The sequence below is a fragment of the Oncorhynchus nerka genome, linkage group LG20 (genome assembly GCF_034236695.1).
Source record: "Oncorhynchus nerka isolate Pitt River linkage group LG20, Oner_Uvic_2.0, whole genome shotgun sequence".
In the NCBI taxonomy this organism is placed as follows: Eukaryota; Metazoa; Chordata; class Actinopteri; order Salmoniformes; family Salmonidae; genus Oncorhynchus; species Oncorhynchus nerka.
The window spans coordinates 90,370,684-90,395,879 of record NC_088415.1 but is presented as its reverse complement, the minus strand read 5'-3'; the positions used below and the strand labels follow the sequence as shown (position 1 = coordinate 90,395,879).

Below are 25,196 nucleotides of genomic sequence, written 5' to 3'. Positions count from 1 at the left end.
TGCAGCCATCCACTTCCTTACGTCTGAAACACAGGCTTCTAGGGAGGGCAATTTTGGTGCCTTCACCATGTTTCATTGAAATGTACAGCTGTGTGTCATCCGCATAGCAGTGAAAGTTAACATTAGGTTTTCGAATGACATCCCCAAGAGGTAAAATATATAGTGAAAACAATAGTGGTCCTAAAACGGAACCTTGAGGAACACCGACATTTACAGTTGATTTGTCAGGTGACAAACTATTCACAGAGACAAACTGATATCTTTCCGACAGATAAGATCTAAACCAGGCCAGAACTTGTCTGTGTAGCCCAATTTGGGTTTCCAATCTCTCTAAAAGAATGTGGTGATCGATGGTATCAAACGCAGCACGAAGGTCTAGGAGCACGAGGACAGATGCAGAGCCTCGGTCTGACGCCATTAAAAGGTAATTTACCACCTTCACAAGTGCAGTCTCAGTGCTATGATGGGGTCTAAAACCAGACTGAAGCATTTTGTATACATTGTTTGTCTTAAGGAAGGCCGTGAGTTTCTGCGCAACAGATTTTTCTAAATTTTTTGAGAGGAATGGAAGATTCAATAGAGGCCGATAGTTTTTATATTTTCTGGGTCAGGGTTTGGCTTTTTCAAGAGAGGCTTTATAACTGCCACTTTTAGTGAGTTTGGTACACATCCGGTGGATAGAGAGCCGTTTATTATGTTCAACATAGGAGGGCCAAGCACAGGAAGCAGCTCTTTCAGTGGTTTAGTTGGAATAGGTTCCAGTATGCAGCTTGAAGGTTTAGAGGCCATGATTATTTTCATCATTTTGTCAAGAGATACTGTAACTCTTTTTTATTCCAGGTATGAACCTTTTGGGTTCCATGTGGAACCCGCTCCGAGAAGGCTTCTAGATGGATCCCAATATGGTTCTACCTGCAACCAAAAATAGTTATTCGAAGGATGGTTCTCACACACACATTGTAAAGTGACATGACCTAAAAAAAAAAAAAACTTCAAACACCATGTGTTATTTGAACTACAACTGTCTGCTTGGCCTTGAAGCCAACTCTTCCTGCCTCACTCGATTCTATGTTTAGCTGTCTCATAAATGTCTAAAGTCTCCACTATGTTTGTGGCATAGTGGAGATCTGAGATCAGACCATTTTGATTTAATACTTGCTGGCAAAGATCTACAGGCTGGGCTCATTGCAACTTGAAGCCCCCTATATACGTGTAACATTACTGAATACGTGAAATGCTTTTATCTTGGTCTTAAACAGGTGTAGACTAATTGAAAGCTTGGGACAATAAGGTTCTTTCTGCATTTTTTAGTAATAGCCTTGTTCTGGTCAATATTCTTACCCCAAATACCCAAATAAATACCCAAATAAAAACACCATTCAAACCAATCATGGTTCCGAACTATTAAAGCCAATTATCTCAGAATCATCTTTTTTGCAGATAGAACCTTATAGTCCCAAACTGACATAATGTTGCCATTATAGGTAAACTGGTGTAGACTAATGTTGCCATTATAGGTAAACTGGTATAGACTAATGTTGTCATTATAGGTAAACTGGTGTAGACTAATGTTGCCATTATAGGTAAACTGGTATAGACTAATGTTGTCATTATAGGTAAACTGGTATAGACTAATGTTGTCATTATAGGTAAACTGGTATAGACTAATGTTGTCATTATAGGAGCTTGTTTCAAGTTAGCGCTGACAGCATAATTCCACCGTGTGCTTAACACCCCGGCAGTCCTACAATCTAAGCTTGATGCCCTCAATCTAACACAAATCATCAAGGAACCCACCAGGTACAACCCTAAATCTGTAAACAAGGGCACCCTCATAGACGTCATTCTGACCAACTGGCCCTCCAAATACACCTCCGCTGTCTTCAACCAGGATCTCAGCGATCACTGCCTCATTGCCTGTATCCGCTACAGAGCCGCAGTCAAACGACCACCCCTCATCACTGTCAAACGCTCCCTAAAACACTTCTGTGAGCAGGCCTTTCTAATTGACCTGGCCCGGGTATCCTGGAAGGACATTGACCTCATCCCGTCAGTTGAGGATGCCTGGTCATTCTTTAAAAGTAACTTCCTCACCATTTTAGATAAGCATGCTCCGTTCAAAAAATGCAGAACCAAGAACAGATATAGCCCTTGGTTCACTCCAGACCTGACTGCCCTCGAAACCAGCACAAAAACATCCTGTGGCGGACTGCAATAGCATCGAATAGTCCCCGCGATATGCAACTGTTCAGGGAAGTCAGGAACCAATACACACAGTCAGTCAGGAAAGCTAAGGCCAGCTTCTTCAGGCAGAAGTTTGCATCCTTTAGCTCCAACTTCAAAATGTTCTGGGACACTGTGAAGTCCATGGAGAATAAGAGCACCTCCTCCCAGCTGCCCACTGCACTGAGGCTAGGTAACACGGTCACCATCGATAAATTCATGATTATCGAAAACTTCAACAAGCATTTCTCAACGTCTGGCCATGCCTTCCGCCTGGCTACTCCCCCCCCACAGCTACTCGCCCAAGCCTCTCCAGGTTCTCCTTTACCCAAATCCAGATAGCAGATGTTCTGAAAGAGCTGCAAAACCTGGACCCCTACAAATCAGCTGGGCTTGACAATCTGGACCCTCTATTTCTGAAACTATCCGCCGCCATTGTCACAACCCCTATTACCAGCCTGTTCAACCTCTCTTTCATATCGTCTGAGATCCCCAAGGATTGGAAAGCTGCTGCAGTCATCCCCCTCTTCAAAGGGGGAGACACCCTGGACCCAAACTGTTACAGACCTATATCCATCCTGCCCTGCCTATCTAAGGTCTTCGAAAGCTAAGTCAACAAACAGGTCACTGACCATCTCGAATCCCACCACACCTTCTCCGCTGTGCAATCTGGTTTCCGAGCCGGTCACGGGTGCACCTCAGCCACGCTCAAGGTACTAAACGATATCATAACCGCCATCGATAGGAGACAGTACTGTGCAGCCGTCTTCATCGACCTTGCCAAGGCTTTCGACTCTGTCAATCACCATATTCTTATCGGCAGACTCAGTAGCCTCGGTTTTTCAGATGACTGCCTTGCCTGGTTCACCAATTACTTTGCAGACAAAGTTCAGTGTTTCAAATCGGAGGGCATGCTGTCCGGTCCTCTGGCAGTCTCTATGGGGGTGCCACAGGGTTCAATTCTCGGGCCGACTCTTTTCTCTGTATATATCAATGATGTTGCTCTTGCTGCGGGCGACTCCCTGATCCACCTCTACGCAGACGACACCATTCTATATACTTCCGGCCCGTCCTTGGACACTGTGCTATCTAACCTCCAAAAGAGCTTCAATGCCATACAACACTCCTTCCGTGGCCTCCAACTGCTCTTAAACGCTAGTAAAACCAAATGCATGCTTTTCAACGGTTCGCTGCCTGCACCCGCACGCCTGACCAGCATCACCACCCTGGGTGGTTCCGACCTTGAATATGTGGACATCTATAAGTACCTAGGTGTCTGGCTAGACTGTAAACTCTCCTTCCAGACTCATATCAAACATCTCCAATAGAAAATCAAATCAAGAGTCGGCTTTCTGTTACGAAACAAAGCCTCCTTCACTCACGCCGCCAAACTTACCCTAATAAAACTGACTATCCTACCGATCCTCGACTTCGGCGATGTCATCTACAAAATTGCTTCCAACACTCTACTCAGCAAACTGGATGCAGTTTATCACAGTGCCATCCGTTTTGTCACTAAAGCACCTTATACCACCCACCACTGCGACTTGTATGCTCTAGTCGGCTGGCCCTCGCTACATATTCATCGCCAGACCCACTGGCTCCAGGTCATCTACAAGACCATGCTAGGTAAAGCTCCGCCTTATCTCAGTTCACTGGTCACGATGGCAACACCCATCCGTAGCACGCGCTCCAGCAGGTGCATCTCACTGATCATCCCTAAAGCCAACACCTCATTTGGCCGCCTTTCGTTCCAGTTCTCTGCTGCCTGTGACTGGAACGAATTGCAAAAATCGCTGAAGTTGGAGACTTTTATCTCCCTCACCAACTTCACACATCTGCTATCTAAGCAGCTAACCAATCGCTGCAGCTGTACATAGTCTATCGGTAAATAGCCCACCGATTTATACCTACCTCATCCCCATACTGTTTTTATTTACTTTTCTGCTCTTTTGCACACCAATATCTCTACCTGTACATGACCATCTGATCATTTATCACTCCAGTGTTAATCTGCAAAATTTTTACTTTTCGCTTACCTCCTCATGCCTTTTGCACACAATGTATATAGACTCCCCTTTTTTTTCTACTGTGTTATTGACTTGTTAATTGTTTACTCCATGTGTAACTCTGTGTTGTCTGTTCACACTGCTATGCTTTATCTTGGCCAGGTCGCAGTTGCAAATGAGAACTTGTTCTCAACTAGCCTACCTGGTTAAATAAAGGTGTTCTCAACTAGCCTACCTGGTTAAATAAAGGTGTTCTCAACTAGCCTACCTGGTTAAATAAAGGTGTTCTCAACTAGCCTACCTGGTTAAATAAAGGAGTTCTCAACTAGCCTACCTGGTTAAATAAAGGTGTTCTCAACTAGCCTACCTGGTTAAATAAAGGTGTTCTCAACTAGCCTACCTGGTTAAATAAAGGTGTTCTCAACTAGCCTACCTGGTTAAATAAAGGTGTTCTCAACTAGCCTACCTGGTTAAATAAAGGTGTTCTCAACTAGCCTACCTGGTTAAATAAAGGAGTTCTCAACTAGCCTACCTGGTTAAATAAAGGTGTTCTCAACTAGCCTACCTGGTTAAATAAAGGTGTTCTCAACTAGCCTACCTGGTTAAATAAAGGTGTTCTCAACTAGCCTACCTGGTTAAATAAAGGTGTTCTCAACTAGCCTACCTGGTTAAATAAAGGTGTTCTCAACTAGCCTACCTGGTTAAATAAAGGTGTTCTCAACTAGCCTACCTGGTTAAATAAAGGTGAAATAAAAAAATAAAATAAATAAAGTGTCTAGTTTTGATGAATGCCATAATAAATGTATCATCATTTTTTAATTTATAGTCTGAGGACAGTGGAAGGCAAGTTGATAAATACATTTGTTGGGATAATTGAGAGTAACATTTAGGTTATGTCTCTATCTCACAGACAGCCAGGAGGAGAGGTTCTGTCTCTGACTCACAGACAGCCAGGAGGAGAGGTTCTGTCTCTGACTCACAGACAGCCAGGAGGAGAGGTTCTGTCTCTGACTCACATACAGCCAGGAGGAGAGGTTCTGTCTCTGACTCACAGACAGCCAGGAGGAGAGGTTCTGTCTCTGACTCACAGACAGCCAGGAGGAGAGGTTCTGTCTCTGACTCACAGACAGCCAGGAGGAGAGGTTCTGTTACTGACTCACAGACAGCCAGAAGGAGAGGTTATGTTACTGACTCACAGACAGTTCTGTACCAGTTTGCTCTGTCAGTGTCCAATATTTTTTTCAGGCACGCTTAGGTGAAATAATTAGCAACATCAGTCGTCATCAGCAGAACTAACCCTGCCTTGTCCTCTCTTTCATGTTATGCTACCTGAATTCTGAGTGCTGGCGACACCAGGCAAACCTCTGTTCAACATACTGTAGATGCTGGCACCCAATGACAAGACACTGGAACTCATCATTGCTCTGGTTTCTATGTCAGCATTGCGGGCTAGCGATGAGCTGTGGCCTGCCCAATTTTGCATTGGCACTGCTACAACTTCTCAAATCGGTCCCGGCTTCATCCTCAAGATCGCGGGCCCACGATCCTCTGCTGCTATAATGTTACATTTGATTGATTGTGAGATTGTGGAAACTACATGAGTTCCTGCAGTATTGCTATATGATCATGATTGTGTCAGCCCTGTGTCCCAGTAGCTATGTTGCATAGGTAGAATAGCCTCATATACCAAAATGACAGCTCATCCTGCCTTAGCTTAGCCAGCCGGTGATGCAGCTATATGGCAGGTGGTTGGCTAGGTTCATCGCAGGCGTGTTCATACACCTTACGGTTTCCAAGTTAGATAGGAAGAATATACCCATGTACCAAGATGACGGCCCATCTTGCCTCTTGGAGGGCGGTGCGTCGCATTAGTAATACGTATGGCTGCTGATGCTAGCTGATGCTACATATAGTTAGTATTCACACATAGGCCTAGTACTCAGTCATGTAATATAATTAACTTAGCTGGTCTATAGAGAGCTCCTAAATGGAGTTTACATGGCTGTACCATGCCTCATTAAGCTAACTAGTGCATGACTGCGTCAGCCGTGGTGAATAGCCGACATGTTGCCATCTTTGCTGTCTACTTGATATAGGTACATTGCATATATCAACAGGTGGTTGGGCTGGGTCATATTGCTTAAGGTTGCTTGTTAGATGAGGAGATATTTTTAATATAGACCCACCAGATGATTCGTCATTTAGTTTCAGCTACAGCACCCGGCAATGGGTCTCCAGGGGAACTGAGTTCGTACTGCTTACGGTTGCTAGTTAGATGGGTAGAATATTCCCATGTAACAAGATGACAGCTCATCTTGTCTCAAGTGAGGGTACCCAGCGGTGAGGGTACCCAGCGGTGAGGGTACCCAGCGGTGAGGGCCAGCGGTGAGGGTACCCAGCGGTGAGTCATATGAGACATGCGTTGAAACTCTTACTATACATGGTAGGATGACTTTAGCTGGTGTATACTATACATGGTAAATATTCACACAGAGTCTCGTAATGGTAGGATGACTTTAGCTGGTGTATATTATACAGTCTTCTAATTGTAGGATGACTTTAGTTGGTGTATACTATACATGGTAAATATTCACACAGAGTCCTGTAATGGTAGGATGACTTTAGCTGGTGTATACTATACATGGTAAATATTCACACAGAGTCTTGTAATGGTAGGATGACTTTAGTTGGTGTATACTATACAGTCTTGTAATGGTAGGATGGCTTTAGCTGGTGTACAGTATACAGTCTTGTAATGGTAGGGTGACTTTAGTTGGTGTATATTATACAGTCTTCTAATGGTAGGATACCTTTAGCTGGTGTATACTATACAGTCTTGTAATGGTAGGATGACTTTAGCTGGTGTTCAGTATACAGTCTTGTAATGGTAGGATGACTTTAGCTGGTGTATAGTATACAGTCTTGTAATGGTAGGGTGACTTTAGCTGGTCTGTAGTATCCAGTCCTCTAATGGTAGGATGACTTTAGCTGGTCTGTAGTATCCAGTCCTCTAATGGTAGGATGACTTTAGCTGGTCTGTAGTATCCAGTCCTCTAATGGTAGGATGACTTTAGCTGGTCTGTAGTATCCAGTTCTCTAATGGTAGGATGACTTTAGCTGGTCTGTAGTATCCAGTCCTCTAATGGTAGGATGACTTTAGCTGGTCTGTAGTATCCAGTTCTCTAATGGTAGGATCACTTTAGCTGGTCTGTAGTATCCAGGCCTCTAATGGTAGGATGACTTTAGCTGGTCTATAGTATCCAGTCCTCTAATGGTAGGATGACTTTAGCTGGTCTGTAGTATCCAGTCCTCTAATGGTAGGATGACTTTAGCTGGTCTGTAGTATCCAGTCCTCTAATGGTAGGATGACGTTAGCTGGTCTGTAGTATCCAGTCCTCTAATGGTAGGATGACTTTAGCTGGTCTGTAGTATCCAGTCCTCTAATGGTAGGATGACTTTAGCTGGTCTGTAGTATCCAGTCCTCTAATGGTAGGATGGCTTTAGCTGGTCTATAGTATCCAGTCCTCTAATGGTAGGATGACTTTACACGGTCTATAGTATCCAGTCCTCTAATGGTAGGATGATTTTAGCTGGTCTGTAGTATCCAGTCCTCTAATGGTAGGATGACTTTAGCTGGTCTGTAGTATCCAGTCCTCTAATGGTAGGATGACTTTATCTGGTCTGTAGTATCCAGTCCTCTAATGGTAGGATGACTTTAGCTGGTCTGTAGTATCCAGTCCTCTAATGGTAGGATGACTTTAGCTGGTCTGTAGTATCCAGTCCTCTAATGGTAGGATGACTTTAGCTGGTCTGTAGTATCCAGTCCTCTAATGGTAGGATGACTTTAGCTGGTCTGTAGTATCCAGTCCTCTAATGGTAGGATGACTTTAGCTGGTCTGTAGTATCCAGTCCTCTAATGGTAGGATGACTTTAGCTGGTCTGTAGTATCCAGTCCTCTAATGGTAGGATGACTTTAGCTGGTCTGTAGTATCCAGGCCTCTAATGGTAGGATGACTTTAGCTGGTCTGTAGTATCCAGTCCTCTAATGGTAGGATGACTTTAGCTGGTCTGTAGTATCCAGTCCTCTAATGGTAGGATGACATTAGCTGGTCTGTAGTATCCAGTCCTCTAATGGTAGGATGACTTTACACGGTCTATAGTATACAGTCTTGTAATGGCAGTGGTGTATAGTACTTAATTCAAAATACTTTCAAATTCTACTTCAGTAGTTTTTGAGGTATCTGCACTTCACTTTACTATTCGTATTTTTGACAACTGTTACTTCACTACTTTCCTAAAGAAAATGACTTTTTACTCCGTACATTTTCCCTTGACATCCAAAATTACTCGCTACATGTTGAATGCTTAGCAGGACAGAACATGGTCTAATTCACACACCTATCCAGCAGTGGGAAAAGTACCCAATATTGTCATAATTGAGTAAAAGTATAAATACCTTAATAAAAAGTTACTCAAGTGAAAGATGAAAGTCACTCAGTAAAATAGTATTTGAGTAAACGTTTAAAAGTATTTGGTTTTAAAAATACTTAAGTATAAAAAGTACATGTAATTGCTAAAATATACTTATATACTCAAAAATAATTTCAAATTCCTTATATTAAGCAAAGCAGACGACGCCATTTTCTTGTTTTTAAAAAGTACTAATAGCCAGGGTCACACTCCAACACTCAGACATTATTTACAAAAGACGCATTTGTGTTTATTGAGTCCACCAGACCAGAGGCGGTAGGGATGACCACGTTTTCGCTTGATAAGTGCGTGAATTTTGCCATTTCCCTGTTCTGCTAAGCATTCAAAATGTAACAAGTACTTTGGGTTGTCAGGAAAATGTATGGAGTAAAAAGTACAATATTTTCTTTAGGAATGTAGTGAAGTAAAAGTAAAAGTTGTCCAAAGTATAAATAATAAAGTAAAGTACAGATACCTCCCAAAAAATACTTAAGAAGTACTTTATAGTATTTGTACTTAAGTACTATACATCATTGCACTTGTCAAGAGGACATCCCTCATCATCCCTACTGCCTCTGATCTGACGGACTCACTAAACACAAATGCTTCGTTTGTAAATGATGTCTGAGTGTTGGAGTGTACCCCTGGCTATCCGTAACTTTAAAAATATTGTGCCTACTGGTTTGTTTGTTATAATTAGACATTTTTCATACTTTTACTTTTACTTTTGATACTTTAATACATTTTTGTAACTACATTTACTTTTAATACTTAAGGATATTTAAAACAAAATACTTTTATTCAAGTAGTATTTTACTGGGTGACTTTCACTTTTACTTGAGTCATTTTCTATTACGGTATACTGCTACTGCTTCCACTTCCTCCCTGATACTGTTGCTGACATGAAGACCTCCTCCTGGCTCTTGGACATGGTCCCTACAAGACTACTACAAGGCGTTATGCCTACTGTTGACCCCAACATTGGCTAATAAAAATAGTTCACTGACCTCTGGCTCCGTTCCAGACCACTTTATAAATGTTTTGTCTAACCTCTCCTGTAAGTTATTTTCAAGCAATTGCTGGCTCATTTGAGCATTAACAACTTATTCCAAAAAATTCAGTTGGGTTTCCGATCATTACACAACAGAGAAACTGCTTCATTAAAAGTCCGTAATGATCTTCTGTTGGCTACCGGAACTGGTGAATTCAATATTCGAGTTATTTTGGATACTTTTGATTCTAACATTTTTGTTGACCGGCTGGAGAGGTGGGTGGGAATCTCCTGCACTGCATTGAACTGGTTCAGGTCATATTTTTGTGGCAGGCGTTTCTCAGTGAGCATTGGTGTTTCAGGATCGTCCCCAGAACCTATTCACTATGGTGTATCTCAGGGGTCAAATCTGGGCACCATTATTTTTTTATCGTATATATGTTTTCCTTTGGTGACATCATCTGCAATCATAACATTCAGTTTCTCTGCTATGCAAATGACACACAGCTCTATTTACCAATCAGACCTAGTGACCAAGCTAGCGTAGCTACCCTTCACCAGTGACCAAGCTAGCGCAGCTACCCTTCACCAGTGACCAGGCTAGTGTAGTTACCCACCTCTTTCCAAGATGGCATAGCAGTTCAGACGTCTTTTGTCCTCGTCTTGTCGTGTCGTGTATATATATATATTTACAACTTTTTTTTCACATACATTTTATTTTTATTTTCCATCAACTCATCTTCAATACACTCTCCTGCAACCTGCCTCACCAATTGATATGTATAAATACGTATTATTTACCTCAAATCTGCAATCAAATCTGCAATCCTCAAGAAGCTAGCCAGAAGCTAGCCAGAAACTCCAAGAAGCTAGCCAGAAGCTAATCAGAAGCTAGTTAGCTTCTTTACTGGCAAATTCAGCTAACCACGGTTTGTGGTCATTAGCTATCCTTTAACTCGAAAATCTATCGCCAGTTTTGTACGGCGCAGCGCGGCTCGAACGGAACATACCGGACCGATTTTTCTCTCCATGTCCCTGGATTTCAACTGCTCTCTGGACATTCACTCCCGGATCTCACAGCTAGCTGGCTGCTATCCGTGTGTCTATCTGCTTTCGTCGATTCCGGAGCAAACATCAATTACTCCGGAGCTAGCGAGCTCCGTCAACCACTCCTGAGCTCCGTCAATCACTCCTGGGCTGCAGTCACCTATCCGGACCCGTTTTACTGCCTACACGGAGCCCCTCCGGGCCTTCACAACTGGACTGCCGACGTTATCTACCCGAAGGAGATCCGGCTGGCTCCTCCGTCGCGACGTTACCTGAATGCCCATCTGCGGCCTGCTAACCGTTAGCTGTCTTACCGGATGCTCTCAGAATAGACAATCGGACAATTTATTTATTTTTATTATTACTATGTTTCTTCTTGGGCCTCTATAACTATATCTATTGTTTTTATTTTTTTGTTGTTGTGTGATTTGGACTAATCCCCTCTACAACACGGAACTCCACTGACGGAACGCAAGAGGTGGCTAACAACAGACCTCCATCCTATGCTAGCTTGCTACCGATGTCCTGGCTAGCTGTCTAAATCGCCGTGACCCCCAAACCAACCTCTCCACTCCCTGGACCCTTTTGATCACTCGACTAAGGATGCCTCTCCTTAATGTCAATATGTCTTGTCCATTGCTGTTCTGGTTAGTGTTTATTGGCTTATTTCACTGTAGAGCCTCTAGTCCTGCTCACTATACCTTATCCAACTTATTAGTTCCACCACCCACACATGCAATGACATCTCCTGGTTTCAATGATGTTTCTAGAGACAATATCTCTCTCTTCATCACTCAATACCTAGGTTTACCTCCACTGTACTCACATCCTACCATACCTTTGTCTGTACATTATACCTTGATGCTATTTTATCGCCCCCAGAAACCTCCTTTTACTCTCTGTTCCAGACGTTCTAGACGACCAATTCTTATTGCTTTTAGCCGTACCCTTATTCTTCTCCTCCTATGTTCCTCTGGCGATGTAGAGGTGAATCCAGGCCCTGCAGTGCCTAGCTCCACTCCTATTCCCCAGGCGCTCTCTTTGATGACTTCTGTAACCGTAATAGCCTTGGTTTCATGCATGTTAACATTAGAAGCCTCCTCCCTAAGTTTGTTCTTTTCACTGCTTTAGCACACTCTGCCAACCCGGATGTTCTAGCTGTGTCTGAATCCTGGCTTAGGAAGACCACCAAAAATTCAGAAATTTTAATTCCAAACTACAACATTTTCAGACAAGATAGAACTGCTAAAGGGGGCGGTGTTGCAATCTACTGCAAAGATAGCCTGCAGAGTTCTGTCCTACTATCCAGGTCTGTACCCAAACAATTTGAACTTCTACTTTTAAAAATCCACCTCTCTAAAAACAAGTCTCTCACCGTTGCCGCCTGCTATAGACCACCCTCTGCTCCCAGCTGTGCTCTGGACACCATATGTGAACTGATTGCCCCCCATCTATCTTCAGAGCTCGTGCTGCTAGGCGACCTAAACTGGAACATGCTTAACACCCCAGCCATCCTACAATCTAAACTTGATGCCCTCAATCTCACACAAATTATCAATGAACCTACCAGGTACCCCCAAAGCCTTAAACACGGGCACCCTCATAGATATCATCCTAACCAACTTCCCCTCTAAATACACCTCTGCTGTCTTCAACCAAGATCTCAGCGATCACTGCCTCATTGCCTGCATCCGTAATGGGTCAGCGGTCAAACGACCTCCACTCATCACTGTAAAACGCTCCCTGAAACACTTCAGCGAGCAGGCCTTTCTAATCGACCTGGCCGGGGTGTCCTGGAAGGATATTGATCTCATCCCGTCAGTAGAGGATGCCTGGATATTTTTTTAAATGCCTTCCTAACAATGTTAAATAAACATGCCCCATTCAAGAAAATTAGAACCAGGAACAGATATAGCCCTTGGTTCTCCCCAGACCTGACTGCCCTTAACCAACACAAAAACATCCTATGGCGTTCTGCATTAGCATCGAACAGCCCCCGTGATATGCAGCTGTTCAGGGAAGCTAGAAACCGTTATACACAGGCAGTTAGAAAAGCCAAGGCTAGCTTTTTCAAGCAGAAATTTGCTTCCTGCAACACTAACTCTAAAAAGTTCTGGGACACTGTAAAGTCCATGGAGAATAAGAACACCTCCTCCCAGCTGCCCACTGCACTGAAGATAGGAAACACTGTCACCACTGATAAATCCACCATAATTGAGAATTTCAATAAGCATTTTTCTACGGCTGGCCATGCTTTCCACCTGGCAACTCCTACCCCGGTCAACAGCACTGCACCCCCAACAGCAACTCGCCCAAGCCTTCCCCATTTCTCCTTCTCCCAAATCCATTCAGCTGAAGTTCTGAAAGAGCTGAAAAATCTGGACCCCTACAAATCAGCCGGGCTAGACAATCTGGACCCTTTCTTTCTAAAATTATCTGCCGAAATTGTTGCCACCCCTATTACTAGCCTGTTCAACCTCTCTTTCGTGTCATCTGAGATTCCCAAAGATTGGAAAGCAGCTGCGGTCATCCCCCTCTTCAAAGGGGGGACACTCTTGACCCAAACTGCTACAGACCTATATCTATCCTACCATGCCTTTCTAAGGTCTTCGAAAGCCAAGTCAACAAACAGATTACCGACCATTTCGAATCTCACCATACCTTTCTGCTATGCAATCTGGTTTCAGAGCTGGTCATGGGTGCACCTCAGCCACGCTCAAGGTCCTAAACGATATCTTAACCGCCATCGATAAGAAACATTACTGTGCAGCCGTATTCATTGATCTGGCCAAGGCTTTCGACTCTGTCAACCACCACATCCTCATCGGCAGACTCGACAGCCTTGGTTTCTCAAATGATTGCCTCGCCTGGTTCACCAACTACTTCTCTGATAGAGTTCAGTGTGTCAAATCGGAGGGTCTGCTGTCCGGACCTCTGGCAGTCTCTATGGGGGTGCCACAGGGTTCAATTCTTGGACCGACTCTCTTCTCTGTATACATCAATGAGGTCGCTCTTGCTGCTGGTGAGTCTCTGATCCACCTCTACACAGACGACACCATTCTGTATACTTCCGGCCCTTCTTTGGACACTGTGTTAACAACCCTCCAGGCAAGCTTCAATGCCATACAACTCTCCTTCCGTGGCCTCCAATTGCTCTTAAATACAAGTAAAACTAAATGCATGCTCTTCAACCGATCGCTACCTGCACCTACCCGCCTGTCCAACATCACTACTCTGGACGGCTCTGACTTAGAATACGTGGACAACTACAAATACTTAGGTGTCTGGTTAGACTGTAAACTCTCCTTCCAGACCCATATCAAACATCTCCAATCCAAAGTTAAATCTAGAATTGGCTTCCTATTTCGCAACAAAGCATCCTTCACTCATGCTGCCAAACATACCCTTGTAAAATTGACCATCCTACCAATCCTCGACTTTGGCGATGTCATTTACAAAATAGCCTCCAATACCCTACTCAACAAATTGGATGCAGTCTATCACAGTGCTATCCGTTTTGTCACCAAAGCCCCATATACTACCCACCATTGCGACCTGTACGCTCTCGTTGGCTGGCCCTCGCTTCATACTCGTCGCCAAACCCACTGGCTCCATGTCATCTACAAGACCCTGCTAGGTAAAGTCCCCCTTATCTCAGCTCGCTGGTCACCATAGCATCTCCCACCTGTAGCACACGCTCCAGCAGGTATATCTCTCTAGTCACCCCCAAAACCAATTCTTTCTTTGGCCGCCTCTCCTTCCAGTTCTCTGCTGCCAATGACTGGAACGAACTACAAAAAATCTCTTAAATTGAAACACTTATCTCCCTCACTAGCTTTAAGCACCAACTGTCAGAGCATCTTACAGATTACTGCACCTGTACATAGCCCACCTATAATTTAGCCCAAACAACTACCTCTTTCCCAACTGTATTTAATTTATTTATTTATTTTGCTCCTTTGCACCCCATTATTTTTATTTCTACTTTGCACATTCTTCCATTGCAATACTACCATTCCAGTGTTTTACTTGCTATATTGTATTTACTTTGCCACCATGGCCTTTTTTGCCTTTACCTCCCTTCTCACCTAATTTGCTCACATTGTATATAGACTTGTTTTTTTTTTTTTTTTTTTTTTTTACTGTATTATTGACTGTATGTTTGTTTTACTCCATGTGTAACTCTGTGTCGTTGTATGTGTCGAACTGCTTTGCTTTATCTTGGCCAGGTCGCAATTGTAAATGAGAACTTGTTCTCAACTTGCTTACCTGGTTAAATAAAGGTGAAATAAATAAAAAATAAATAAACCCTTCACCATTGACCAAGCTAGCATAGCTACCATTTATAATTGACCAAGCTAGCATTGCTACCCTTCACCATTGACCAAGCTAGCGTAGCTACCCTTCATCATTAACCAAGCTAGCGTAGTTACCCTTCACCATTGACCAAGCCAGTGTAGCTACCCTTCATCATTAACCAAGCTAGCGTAGCTACCCTTCACCATTGACCAAGCTAGTGTAGCTACCCTTCACCAGTGACCAAGCTAGCATAGCTACCCTTCACCATTGACCAAGCTAGCATAGCTACCCTTCACCAGTGACCAAGCTAGTGTAGCTACCCTTCACTGGTGTCTTGCTGACATCAAATGTTAGATGTCTGACAGTTTTCTCCAGCTCAATGATAAGAAATCTGAGGTTGTTTTATTTGTTCCCCACCTTGAAGGGAGTCCGATTGTAGATAACCTTAGAACTTTCCCCACCAATGTAAAGCATACGTCCGGAAACCTTGGTGTCTTATTTGACCCTGACGTAAAACTTGAGTTGCATGTAAAGAAGGTTAGTCAATCTTGATTTTATAATCTAAGAAATATAACTAAAGTCAAGACTTTTGTCTCAGTCACTGATCTGGGGAAACATGTAAATGCTTTTATTTCCTCATGTCTGTATTATTGTAACTCTTTGTATAAGTGTCTCAGTCGGAAATCAATCCATCGCCAACAGGCATGAGTGAATACTATAAATGTTTTACGTTTGGCTGGGGGTTCAGGATGTTAGTAGCTACAGCAGTTGTTGTGTATATCTGAGAGTCCTCTCCTGTGGTGTAGCTGGGTATTAGTCGGTTGTCCTGGGCCTTTTGCCTGACAGTTCTGTCCTGTGGTGTAGCTTTGGGAGGGTCCTTCTCGATAACAATGGGGTCATCCGTCAACCCATATCTCTTCACCATCTACCCTGCATCTACCCTGCATCTACCCTTCTCTGTCTATCCGGACATTTGATGTTACTGTGGATGGAGAGAAACAGTTTCACGTTTCAAGTTGTGTTAGTCGTATGTACAGGATACGCAGCTGTTGCAACAGTGTTCTGGGGCCAGCTGCACCATTTGTTCAACCCCAGCTCAATCACAACTGAGTGCACCAGTTGGGCGTAAACAAATATGAATTTCTTTATACTTTTAAGCAAATTTTTTTAAATTAGACATGTCATCCTTTCATAGACTTGCTGTTAAAGTAAAGCTCCGACAACCTATGTGGTACACAGAATCCGGTGTAGGACAGCGCAATATTTTGAAAATGTATGTCGACCCTGTCCTCACATTGCTGACATTGGCTACTGTAAAAGATTTAACACTGAGATATGTTGCCTGGAAAACAAGCTCAGAATTTTTTGCACAGTTATTGTCAGCTGGCATTTAACAACAGCATCAGGGTTTGGCAAAAGGTTCTGGACAGCTGGTGGTTAACAATAGCATCAGGGTTTGACACTCTGGGATATCGTTGATGTCCTTATGATGTTACCATCACGGTTCTGGGCAGCAGCAAGGTGTACAGACTTTTGTTCCACAGCAGCTCTATAACAGCTGATTCAGCGAATCAACTCCTCATAGTCTTGTTTCAAACCAATCAGGAGTGTCAGCTCTATAACAGCTGATTCAGCGAATCAACTCCTCATAGTCTTGTTTCAAACCAATCAGGAGTGTCAGCTCTATAACAGCTGATTCAGCGAATCAACTCCTCATAGTCTTGTTTCAAACCAATCAGGAGTGTCAGCTCTATCACAGCTGATTCAGCGAATCAACTCCTCATAGTATTGATTCAAACCAATCAGGTGTGTCAGCTCTATCACAGCTGATTCAGCTAATCAAATGATCTAAGATCTGCTTTGTAATTTCCACCTTAATGGTTAAGTTGAGGACTTGTTAAACTGATTCTAAGCAAAGCTTATACCCAACTGTGGATCTAAGAGAAACATGTCCTGCAGATACAATGACAAGTGGTTAAATATCATGTAAGATATCTACACACCTGCCCATTAAAATACCTTTAATGTCATGAACTCCTTTTTAATAACCTTCATTGTAAGAAGACTCTCTCTACCCACAAACGTGTCTAGAAAATATGTTGTGGCAGCTGTTTGGAAGAGTTGGCCGATACTCAATCACTTCAAAGGCTTTAAACAATAAGCCTCGACTGCTGAGATGAGAATAGCATAGCCTAAGAAATTAAAAGATTGTTTGCCTACTCATCATGTGTCTCCTGCAACGCCCCCTATGATGTTTCCAACAGTGACTTTATTAATACAGGACATTGTCACATTGTTGCTAATAAGTTGGGAGAACGTTGTGACATATTCATTTTGCTCGTAGGGGGATGGAATGAGACGCTGCATCTGAAATAATCAGAATAACACATTAATTCATCTGAACCAATTTGAAATAACTTTTACACAACCATTGATTGTAGATGTTTGACAGAACATATACCATAGATATTAAAAGCTGTAAAATGATTGACTTGAAAAAAAGAAGTGTTGATTTGATACCAAGAACCAAGAAACTACAAAACTCAGAAGTATATATAATGTTAAGGATATATCTCACATGTAATCTCCAAGTTGGAGAATCAAATGAATTGTTTCAGAATTAGTGGTTCTTTTGGTAACACTTTATTTGTAGGGGCTCATAACACTTTTGTGAAACCATCATTAGACCTTTAAGCCTGTGTTGTAGTACCATTCATTACACCTTTAAGCCTGTGTTGTAGTACCATTCATTACACCTTTAAGCCTGTGTTGTAGTACCATTCATTATACCTTTAAGCCTGTGTTGTAGTACCATTCATGACACCTTTAAGCCTGTGTTGTAGTACCATTCATGACACCTTTAAGCCTGTGTTGTAGTGCCATTCATTACACCTTTAAGCCTGTGTTGTAGTACCATTCATTAGACCTTTAAGTCTGTGTTGTAGTACCATTCATTAGACCTTTAAGCAAGTGTTGTAGTACCATTCATTACGCAAGTGTTGTAGTACCATTTTACGCAAGTGTTGTAGTACCATTCATTACACCTTTAAGCCTGTGTTGTAGTACCATTCATGACACCTTTAAGCCTGTGTTGTAGTACCATTCATTACACCTTTAAGCCTGTGTTGTAGTACCATTCATTACACCTTTAAGCCTGTGTTGTAGTACCATTCATTACACCTTTAAGCCTGTGTTGTAGTACCATTCATGACACCTTTAAGCCTGTGTACCATTCATGACACCTTTAAGCCTGTGTTTCATTACACCTTTAAGCCTGTGTTGTAGTACCATTCATTAGACCTTTAAGCCTGTGTTGTAGTACCATTCATTAGACCTTTAAGCAAGTGTTGTAGTACCATTCATTACACCTTTACGCAAGTGTTGTAGTACCATTCATTACACCTTTAAGCCTGTGTTGTAGTACCATTCATTACACCTTTAAGCCTGTGTTGTAGTACCATTCATTACACCTTTAAGCCTGTGTTGTAGTACCATTCATTACACCTTTACGCAAGTGTTGTAGTACCATTCATTACACCTTTAAGCCTGTGTTGTAGTACCATTCATTACACCTTTACGCAAGTGTTGTAGTACCATTCATTACACCTTTAAGCCTGTGTTGTAGTACCATTCATTACACCTTTAAGCCTGTGTTGTAGTACCATTCATGACACCTTTAAGCCTGTGTTTTAGTACCATTCATTACACCTTTAAGCCTGTGTTGTAGTACCATTCATGACACCTTTAAGCCTGTGTTGTAGTACCATTCATGACACCTTTAAGCCTGTGTTGTAGTGCCATTCATTACACCTTTAAGCCTGTGTTGTAGTACCATTAATGACACCTTTAAGCCTGTGTTGTAGTACCATTCATTAGACCTTTAAGCAAGTGTTGTAGTACCATTCATTACACCTTTATGCAAGTGTTGTAGTACCATTCATTACACCTTTAAGCCTGTGTTGTAGTACCATTCATTACACCTTTAAGCCTGTGTTGTAGTACCATTCATTACACCTTTAAGCCTGTGTTGTAGTACCATTCATTACACCTTTAAGCCTGTGTTGTAGTACCATTCATGACACCTTTAAGCCTGTGTTGTAGTACCATTCATGACACATTTAAGCCTGTGTTGTAGTGCCATTCATTACACCTTTAAGCCTGTGTTGTAGTACCATTCATGACACCTTTAAGCCTGTGTTGTAGTACCATTCATTAGACCTTTAAGCAAGTGTTGTAGTACCATTCATTACACCTTTACGCAAGTGTTGTAGTACCATTCATTACACCTTTAAGCCTGTGTTGTAGTACCATTCATTACACCTTTAAGCCTGTGTTGTAGTACCATTCATTACACCTTTAAGCCTGTGTTGTAGTACCTTTCATTACACCTTTAAGCCTGTGTTGTAGTACCATTCATTACACCTTTAAGCCTGTGTTGTAGTACCATTCATTACACCTTTAAGCCTGTGTTGTAGTACCATTCATGACACCTTTAAGCCTGTGTTGTAGTACCATTCATGACACCTTTAAGCCTGTGTTGTAGTACCATTCATGACACCTTTAAGCCTGTGTTGTAGTACCATTCATGACACCTTTAAGCCTGTGTTGTAGTGCCATTCATTACACCTTTAAGCCTGTGTTGTAGTACCATTCATGACACCTTTAAGCCTGTGTTGTAGTACCATTCATTAGACCTTTAAGCAAGTGTTGTAGTACCATTCATTACACCTTTACTTTAAGCAAGTGTTGTAGTACCATTCATTACACCTTTAAGCCTGTGTTGTAGTACCATTCATTACACCTTTAAGCCTGTGTTGTAGTACCATTCATTACACCTTTAAGCCTGTGTTGTAGTACCATTCATTACACCTTTAAGCCTGTGTTGTAGTACCATTCATGACACCTTTAAGCCTGTGTTGTAGTACCATTCATGACACCTTTAAGCCTGTGTTGTAGTACCATTCATTACACCTTTAAGCCTGTGTTGTAGTACCATTCATTAGACCTTTAAGCCTGTGTTGTAGTACCATTCATTAGACCTTTAAGCAAGTGTTGTAGTACCATTCATTACACCTTTACGCAAGTGTTGTAGTACCATTCATTACACCTTTAAGCCTGTGTTGTAGTACCATTCATTACACCTTTAAGCCTGTGTTGTAGTACCATTCATTACACCTTTAAGCCTGTGTTGTAGTACCATTCATTACACCTTTAAGCCTGTGTTGTAGTACCATTCATTACACCTTTAAGCCTGTGTTGTAGTACCATTCATTACACCTTTAAGCCTGTGTTGTAGTACCATTCATTACACCTTTAAGCCTGTGTTGTAGTACCATTCATTACACCTTTAAGCCTGTGTTGTAGTACCATTCATTACACCTTTAAGCCTGTGTTGTAGTACCATTCATTACACCTTTAAGCCTGTGTTGTAGTACCATTCATTACACCTTTAAGCCTGTGTTGTAGTACCATTCATGACACCTTTAAGCCTGTGTTGTAGTACCATTCATGACACCTTTAAGCCTGTGTTGTAGTGCCATTCATTACACCTTTAAGCCGGTGTTGTAGTACCATTCATGACACCTTTAAGCCTGTGTTGTAGTACCATTCATTAGACCTTTAAGCAAGTGTTGTAGTACCATTCATTACACCTTTACGCAAGTGTTGTAGTACCATTCATTACACCTTTAAGCCTGTGTTGTAGTACCATTCATTACACCTTTAAGCCTGTGTTGTAGTACCATTCATTACACCTTTAAGCCTGTGTTGTAGTACCATTCATTACACCTTTAAGCCTGTGTTGTAGTACCATTCATTACACCTTTACGCAAGTGTTGTAGTACCATTCATTACACCTTTAAGCCTGTGTTGTTGTACCATTCATTACACCTTTAAGCCTGTGTTGTAGTACCATTCACTGTAACAATCAAAACACATGAATTCAGCGTCATTCATAAGGAATCTTCAAAATACAAGACTTTTGTTATTTTAAAGTCCGTGTACCCAAAACCCTGACAGACACACTCTTCAGTCAACAGGCTGGGGGTAGTGCAACAGGGTTGATTTTGCTTCTACTAGACTCTTCAGAGATATGCATTATAACGTTTATGTATTCAGAAAATAAGAATTTGTTCATTAATGACTTGCCTGGTTAAATAAAGGTAAAACAAATAGAAAAAAAAGAAATGGGTTGAATTTACATGTCAATGAGGTGTTATGCCATTGGCCAAACTTGCAGATAGCGGGAGATCACATTGTTCCCAGTCTGAGATTTACATGGAACCAGTAGGTCAAGTTCTAAACTAAAGCATTGTATTTTATTTATGTAAATGACAGTGTGTACATGTTTAGTATGTACAGCAGCTCAAGGTCAGCCACAGAGCTCGACTCTAGGAGCACGTTAGATGGACATGTCATTTGTAGACATTCCTGCAGTAGGCAACCTGATCCTCCTTAAGGTCTCAAAATAGTCTAGAACAATCCATGGTAAAAGAATAAGGAGTGTGGTGCTCCTCGAAGTGGGTGGGGCTAGAGAGACACAGACACACAGAGGCCTCTCATCCAATCCATTTCCTTTACCAGGGGTGTCCATAATTAACTTCTGCTTGGTTGTCCCTTCCAACCAGATATAAGGAGGCTGAGGCCCCTGTATCCATGAGTCAGACACCTTCTTCCTCTGTGGTAAGACTCCTTAGATTTTTACATTTGTCTCATATTTGTCCACAGCATCTGAGGCGGTAGCTAACTGCATTGTTTGAGTTCATAATTTAATGTATTATAAGGCTTTACAATATGCAATCAAGTGGCATTGATTTAAAATGTACTTTAAATGTGTTTTGCTTCAAATCTGTCACTTTCATTCAAGGTGAAAAGTGCTGCACCTGCATTTGTTTGTAAATTCAGGGGGTGGTCAAGAATGTAGCTGGATTGTCAGGGCTACTTGACAGAATGTACAGTAAAGTAGGAAAATGAATGTTACCAGTTGCAACATTAGTTGAATAGGACATGGCTGTAATGATGGAGTTGAATGATGTCATTCCAAATGTTTCTTGCCCTTCAGGGGCCAAATTACAAGGTTTTAGACTAGTGCGTTTTCACAACACCCTGATGTTTCACAGGATCCTCCAAGACGTACAAATTAAACTGTAGGAGGGGAAAAAGGTGAGACATGGTTTGTCTTCACATAAAAAGTGCTGAAAATAATTGTGTGTGAGATACAGTACAGCTCACTCTGTTGACTGTGGAGGAAGCACCACAGAGTCAATCATGTTTCTTGTTTCATCTCTTTCCTAGCGAACCGTCACCATGAGTACGGACGCGGAGATGCAAATCTACGGCAAGGCAGCCTTGTACCTTCGTAAACCCGAGAGGGAAAGGATGGAGGCACAAGCCACACCCTTTGATTCAAAGAACGCCTGCTATGTGACAGATGTCAAGGAGCTGTACCTTAAGGGTTTGATCACTGGCAGGACAGAGGGAAAGTGTACTGTCAAAGTCACAAATGCTGACGGCACTACCATGGTAAGTCTTATCTGAAAAGTATTGAAGTTAAAACATTATCCATATTGTCAAAAACATGCCAAAAGCTAATATGAAATCAGTAACGAAAAAAAGATTAAGAAGCATTTCTTTGTTCTTTTTTAAGCAGAATATAACCTTCAAACAAAGCATTTTTATTGCTACTATTTAAAACTGTCATGGAATTATTGATAATGACAAGTCAAGAATCTCCATGTATTTGTCAGCGCGTGATAACAAAGTAGTTGGATTAAATGGGGGTAAGCATTTTATTGAGCAAAATACATTGAGTCATGACCAGTTCGATCCGTCTGAAATCTAGATTTCTGACTGTTTCAGGACAAAGAGTTCAAAGAAGCAGACATCTACCAGATGAACCCCCCTAAGTACGACAAGATTGAGGACATGGCCATGATGACCTACCTGAATGAAGCCTCTGTGTTGTATAACCTCAAAGAGCGTTATGCAGCATGGATGATCTATGTAAGAAACCTGCATAAACATACACACATACTGTAAATGAACATAAGAAATTCCTACATGCATGAACATGAGAAATACACACGTAAAGTACTACACTCAAATGAATAGTAGAAACCAAAACATACCAATACAGCAGAGCCACATTAGTATACCATAGTACACCCACATCCTCACATAAATCCAGGTAAAAGTCAATCTAACTTTGCTAATCTCCTAATTGAAATCCCTTTCATCCAGACCTACTCTGGGCTCTTCTGTGCCACGGTGAACCCCTACAAGTGGCTCCCCGTGTACGATGAAGTGGTTGTCAACGCCTACAGAGGGAAGAAGAGGATGGAGGCTCCACCCCATATCTTCTCTGTCTCTGACAACGCCTTCCAGTTCATGATGATTGGTACGAGCTCTCATGGAGAAATGGATAGATGCATGGATGGAATCTACTGTCTTTTAGTCTAAGTTAGAACAGTTTGCTGGGAATCTCTCATTTCACTAGCCTTGAATGGAAAATATTCCAAATTGAAATTCATGATGATGCTTATGAAGACAATTATGTACTCCAAATGTTGATTGGTTATAATAAGCAGCATTGTTTTTGGTTCCAGATAAGGAGAACCAGTCCGTCCTGATTACGTAAGTTGTTTTCTATCATTTCACTTGAAAATGTGTTTCTATTCTAATATATTGGGTGACGTGGGTGTTATAAAATACAGGACATTATGAATGGATTAGACTATCTGTAGTAATGACTGGGTGTTATAAAATACAGGACATTATGAATGGATTAGACTATCTGTAGTAATGACTGGGTGTTATAAAATACAGGACATTATGAATGGAATAGACTATCTGTAGTAATGACTGGGTGTTATAAAATACAGGACATTATGAATGGAATAGACTATCTGTAGTAATGACTGGGTGTTATAAAATACAGGACATTATGAATGGATTAGACTATCTGTAGTAATGACTGGGTGTTATAAAATACAGGACATTATGAATGGAATAGACTATCTGTAGTAATGACTGGGTGTTATAAAATACAGGACATTATGAATGGAATAGACTATCTGTAGTAATGACTGGGTGTTATAAAATACAGGACATTATGAATGGATTAGACTACGCTTAACAATGACTCGATGAGTGGGAATATTTATTAATTATTAAAACGTGTCTACAGTGTATTTTTCAAAGCTATTTCTTAGTGAAATGCAATCTGCCATTCAAACATGTCTGCCATTCTGACATGTGACTAAACCAATCTTTCTCTGTCATATAAACCAGTGGAGAATCCGGTGCAGGAAAGACTGTCAACACCAAGCGTGTCATCCAGTACTTCGCCACCATTGCAGTTTCTGGTGTCAAGAAGGAAGTAGACCCCAGCAAAATGAAGGTAACACATTTTAGTTTGGTGTTCTGTGAAAACTTATTTTCAAGCCGTTGAATAGTGTTTTAATTCAAGTGTTTTCTAGTTTCTGAGCAACTTGTGTTTGTCTCAATCAGGGGTCTCTTGAGGATCAGATCATTGCAGCTAACCCTCTGCTGGAGTCTTATGGTAATGCCAAGACAGTGAGGAACGACAACTCGTCTCGCTTTGTAAGTATGAAGGGCATACTGTGGAAGTGACCTTCAATTGGAAAAAATATTTTAGTAGTTCCCTATAGGTGTCATAATACCCATAAAACCTTGTGGTAAAAACAGGGAATTGCTTCCAATTGTTTTTCCACCTTTTATTTCTCCCATAGGGGATTTTAGAAACACTTCAAATAAGGGCTGTGGTCCGTGTAGGCTCACCCTGGTGTGACGTTTTGACCACCATGTCAATCAGAAAAGGTGACTTTTATCAATATTTTCATCTCTATTTACTCTCAGATTGCAAAATGCTAATTAGCATCAAAGTAGACATCATGGAAAAATACTAATATCACTGCAAGATCTTGCAGGTCATCTCTAGCGGCCATCTTTGCTAACAGCTATTGTGTCAATAAATGTAGCCAATTTATTCATGACTAAATTTAGCTAACATTAGATAGTTAATCCAGAGATTCTAACCTTTGCCTATTTTAGGCACTCTCGTCCACATCATTATGGCATTTGTAGTTCTTTATGTTAGCCACATTAGCAGGGAATTAGCATTTCATTTGTTGTGGCTA

At 41.7% G+C, this 25,196-nt stretch overlaps 1 protein-coding gene across 1 annotated transcript in view; it reads left to right on the top strand.

The window, feature by feature from the left end:
- Nucleotides 1–21,679: 21,679 nt before the first annotated feature.
- LOC115120786 (myosin heavy chain, fast skeletal muscle) overlaps nt 21,680–25,196 on the top strand; it is a 28,421-nt gene continuing 24,904 nt past the window's right edge. The window contains exons 1-8 of the mRNA XM_065005965.1: nt 21,680–21,720; nt 22,158–22,200; nt 22,333–22,560; nt 22,897–23,040; nt 23,278–23,434; nt 23,643–23,670; nt 24,328–24,436; nt 24,547–24,639. Coding sequence (XP_064862037.1) covers nt 22,345–22,560; nt 22,897–23,040; nt 23,278–23,434; nt 23,643–23,670; nt 24,328–24,436; nt 24,547–24,639 — 747 coding nt within the window. The 5' untranslated portion in view covers nt 21,680–21,720; nt 22,158–22,200; nt 22,333–22,344. The remainder of the gene's footprint in view (nt 21,721–22,157; nt 22,201–22,332; nt 22,561–22,896; nt 23,041–23,277; nt 23,435–23,642; nt 23,671–24,327; nt 24,437–24,546; nt 24,640–25,196) is intronic.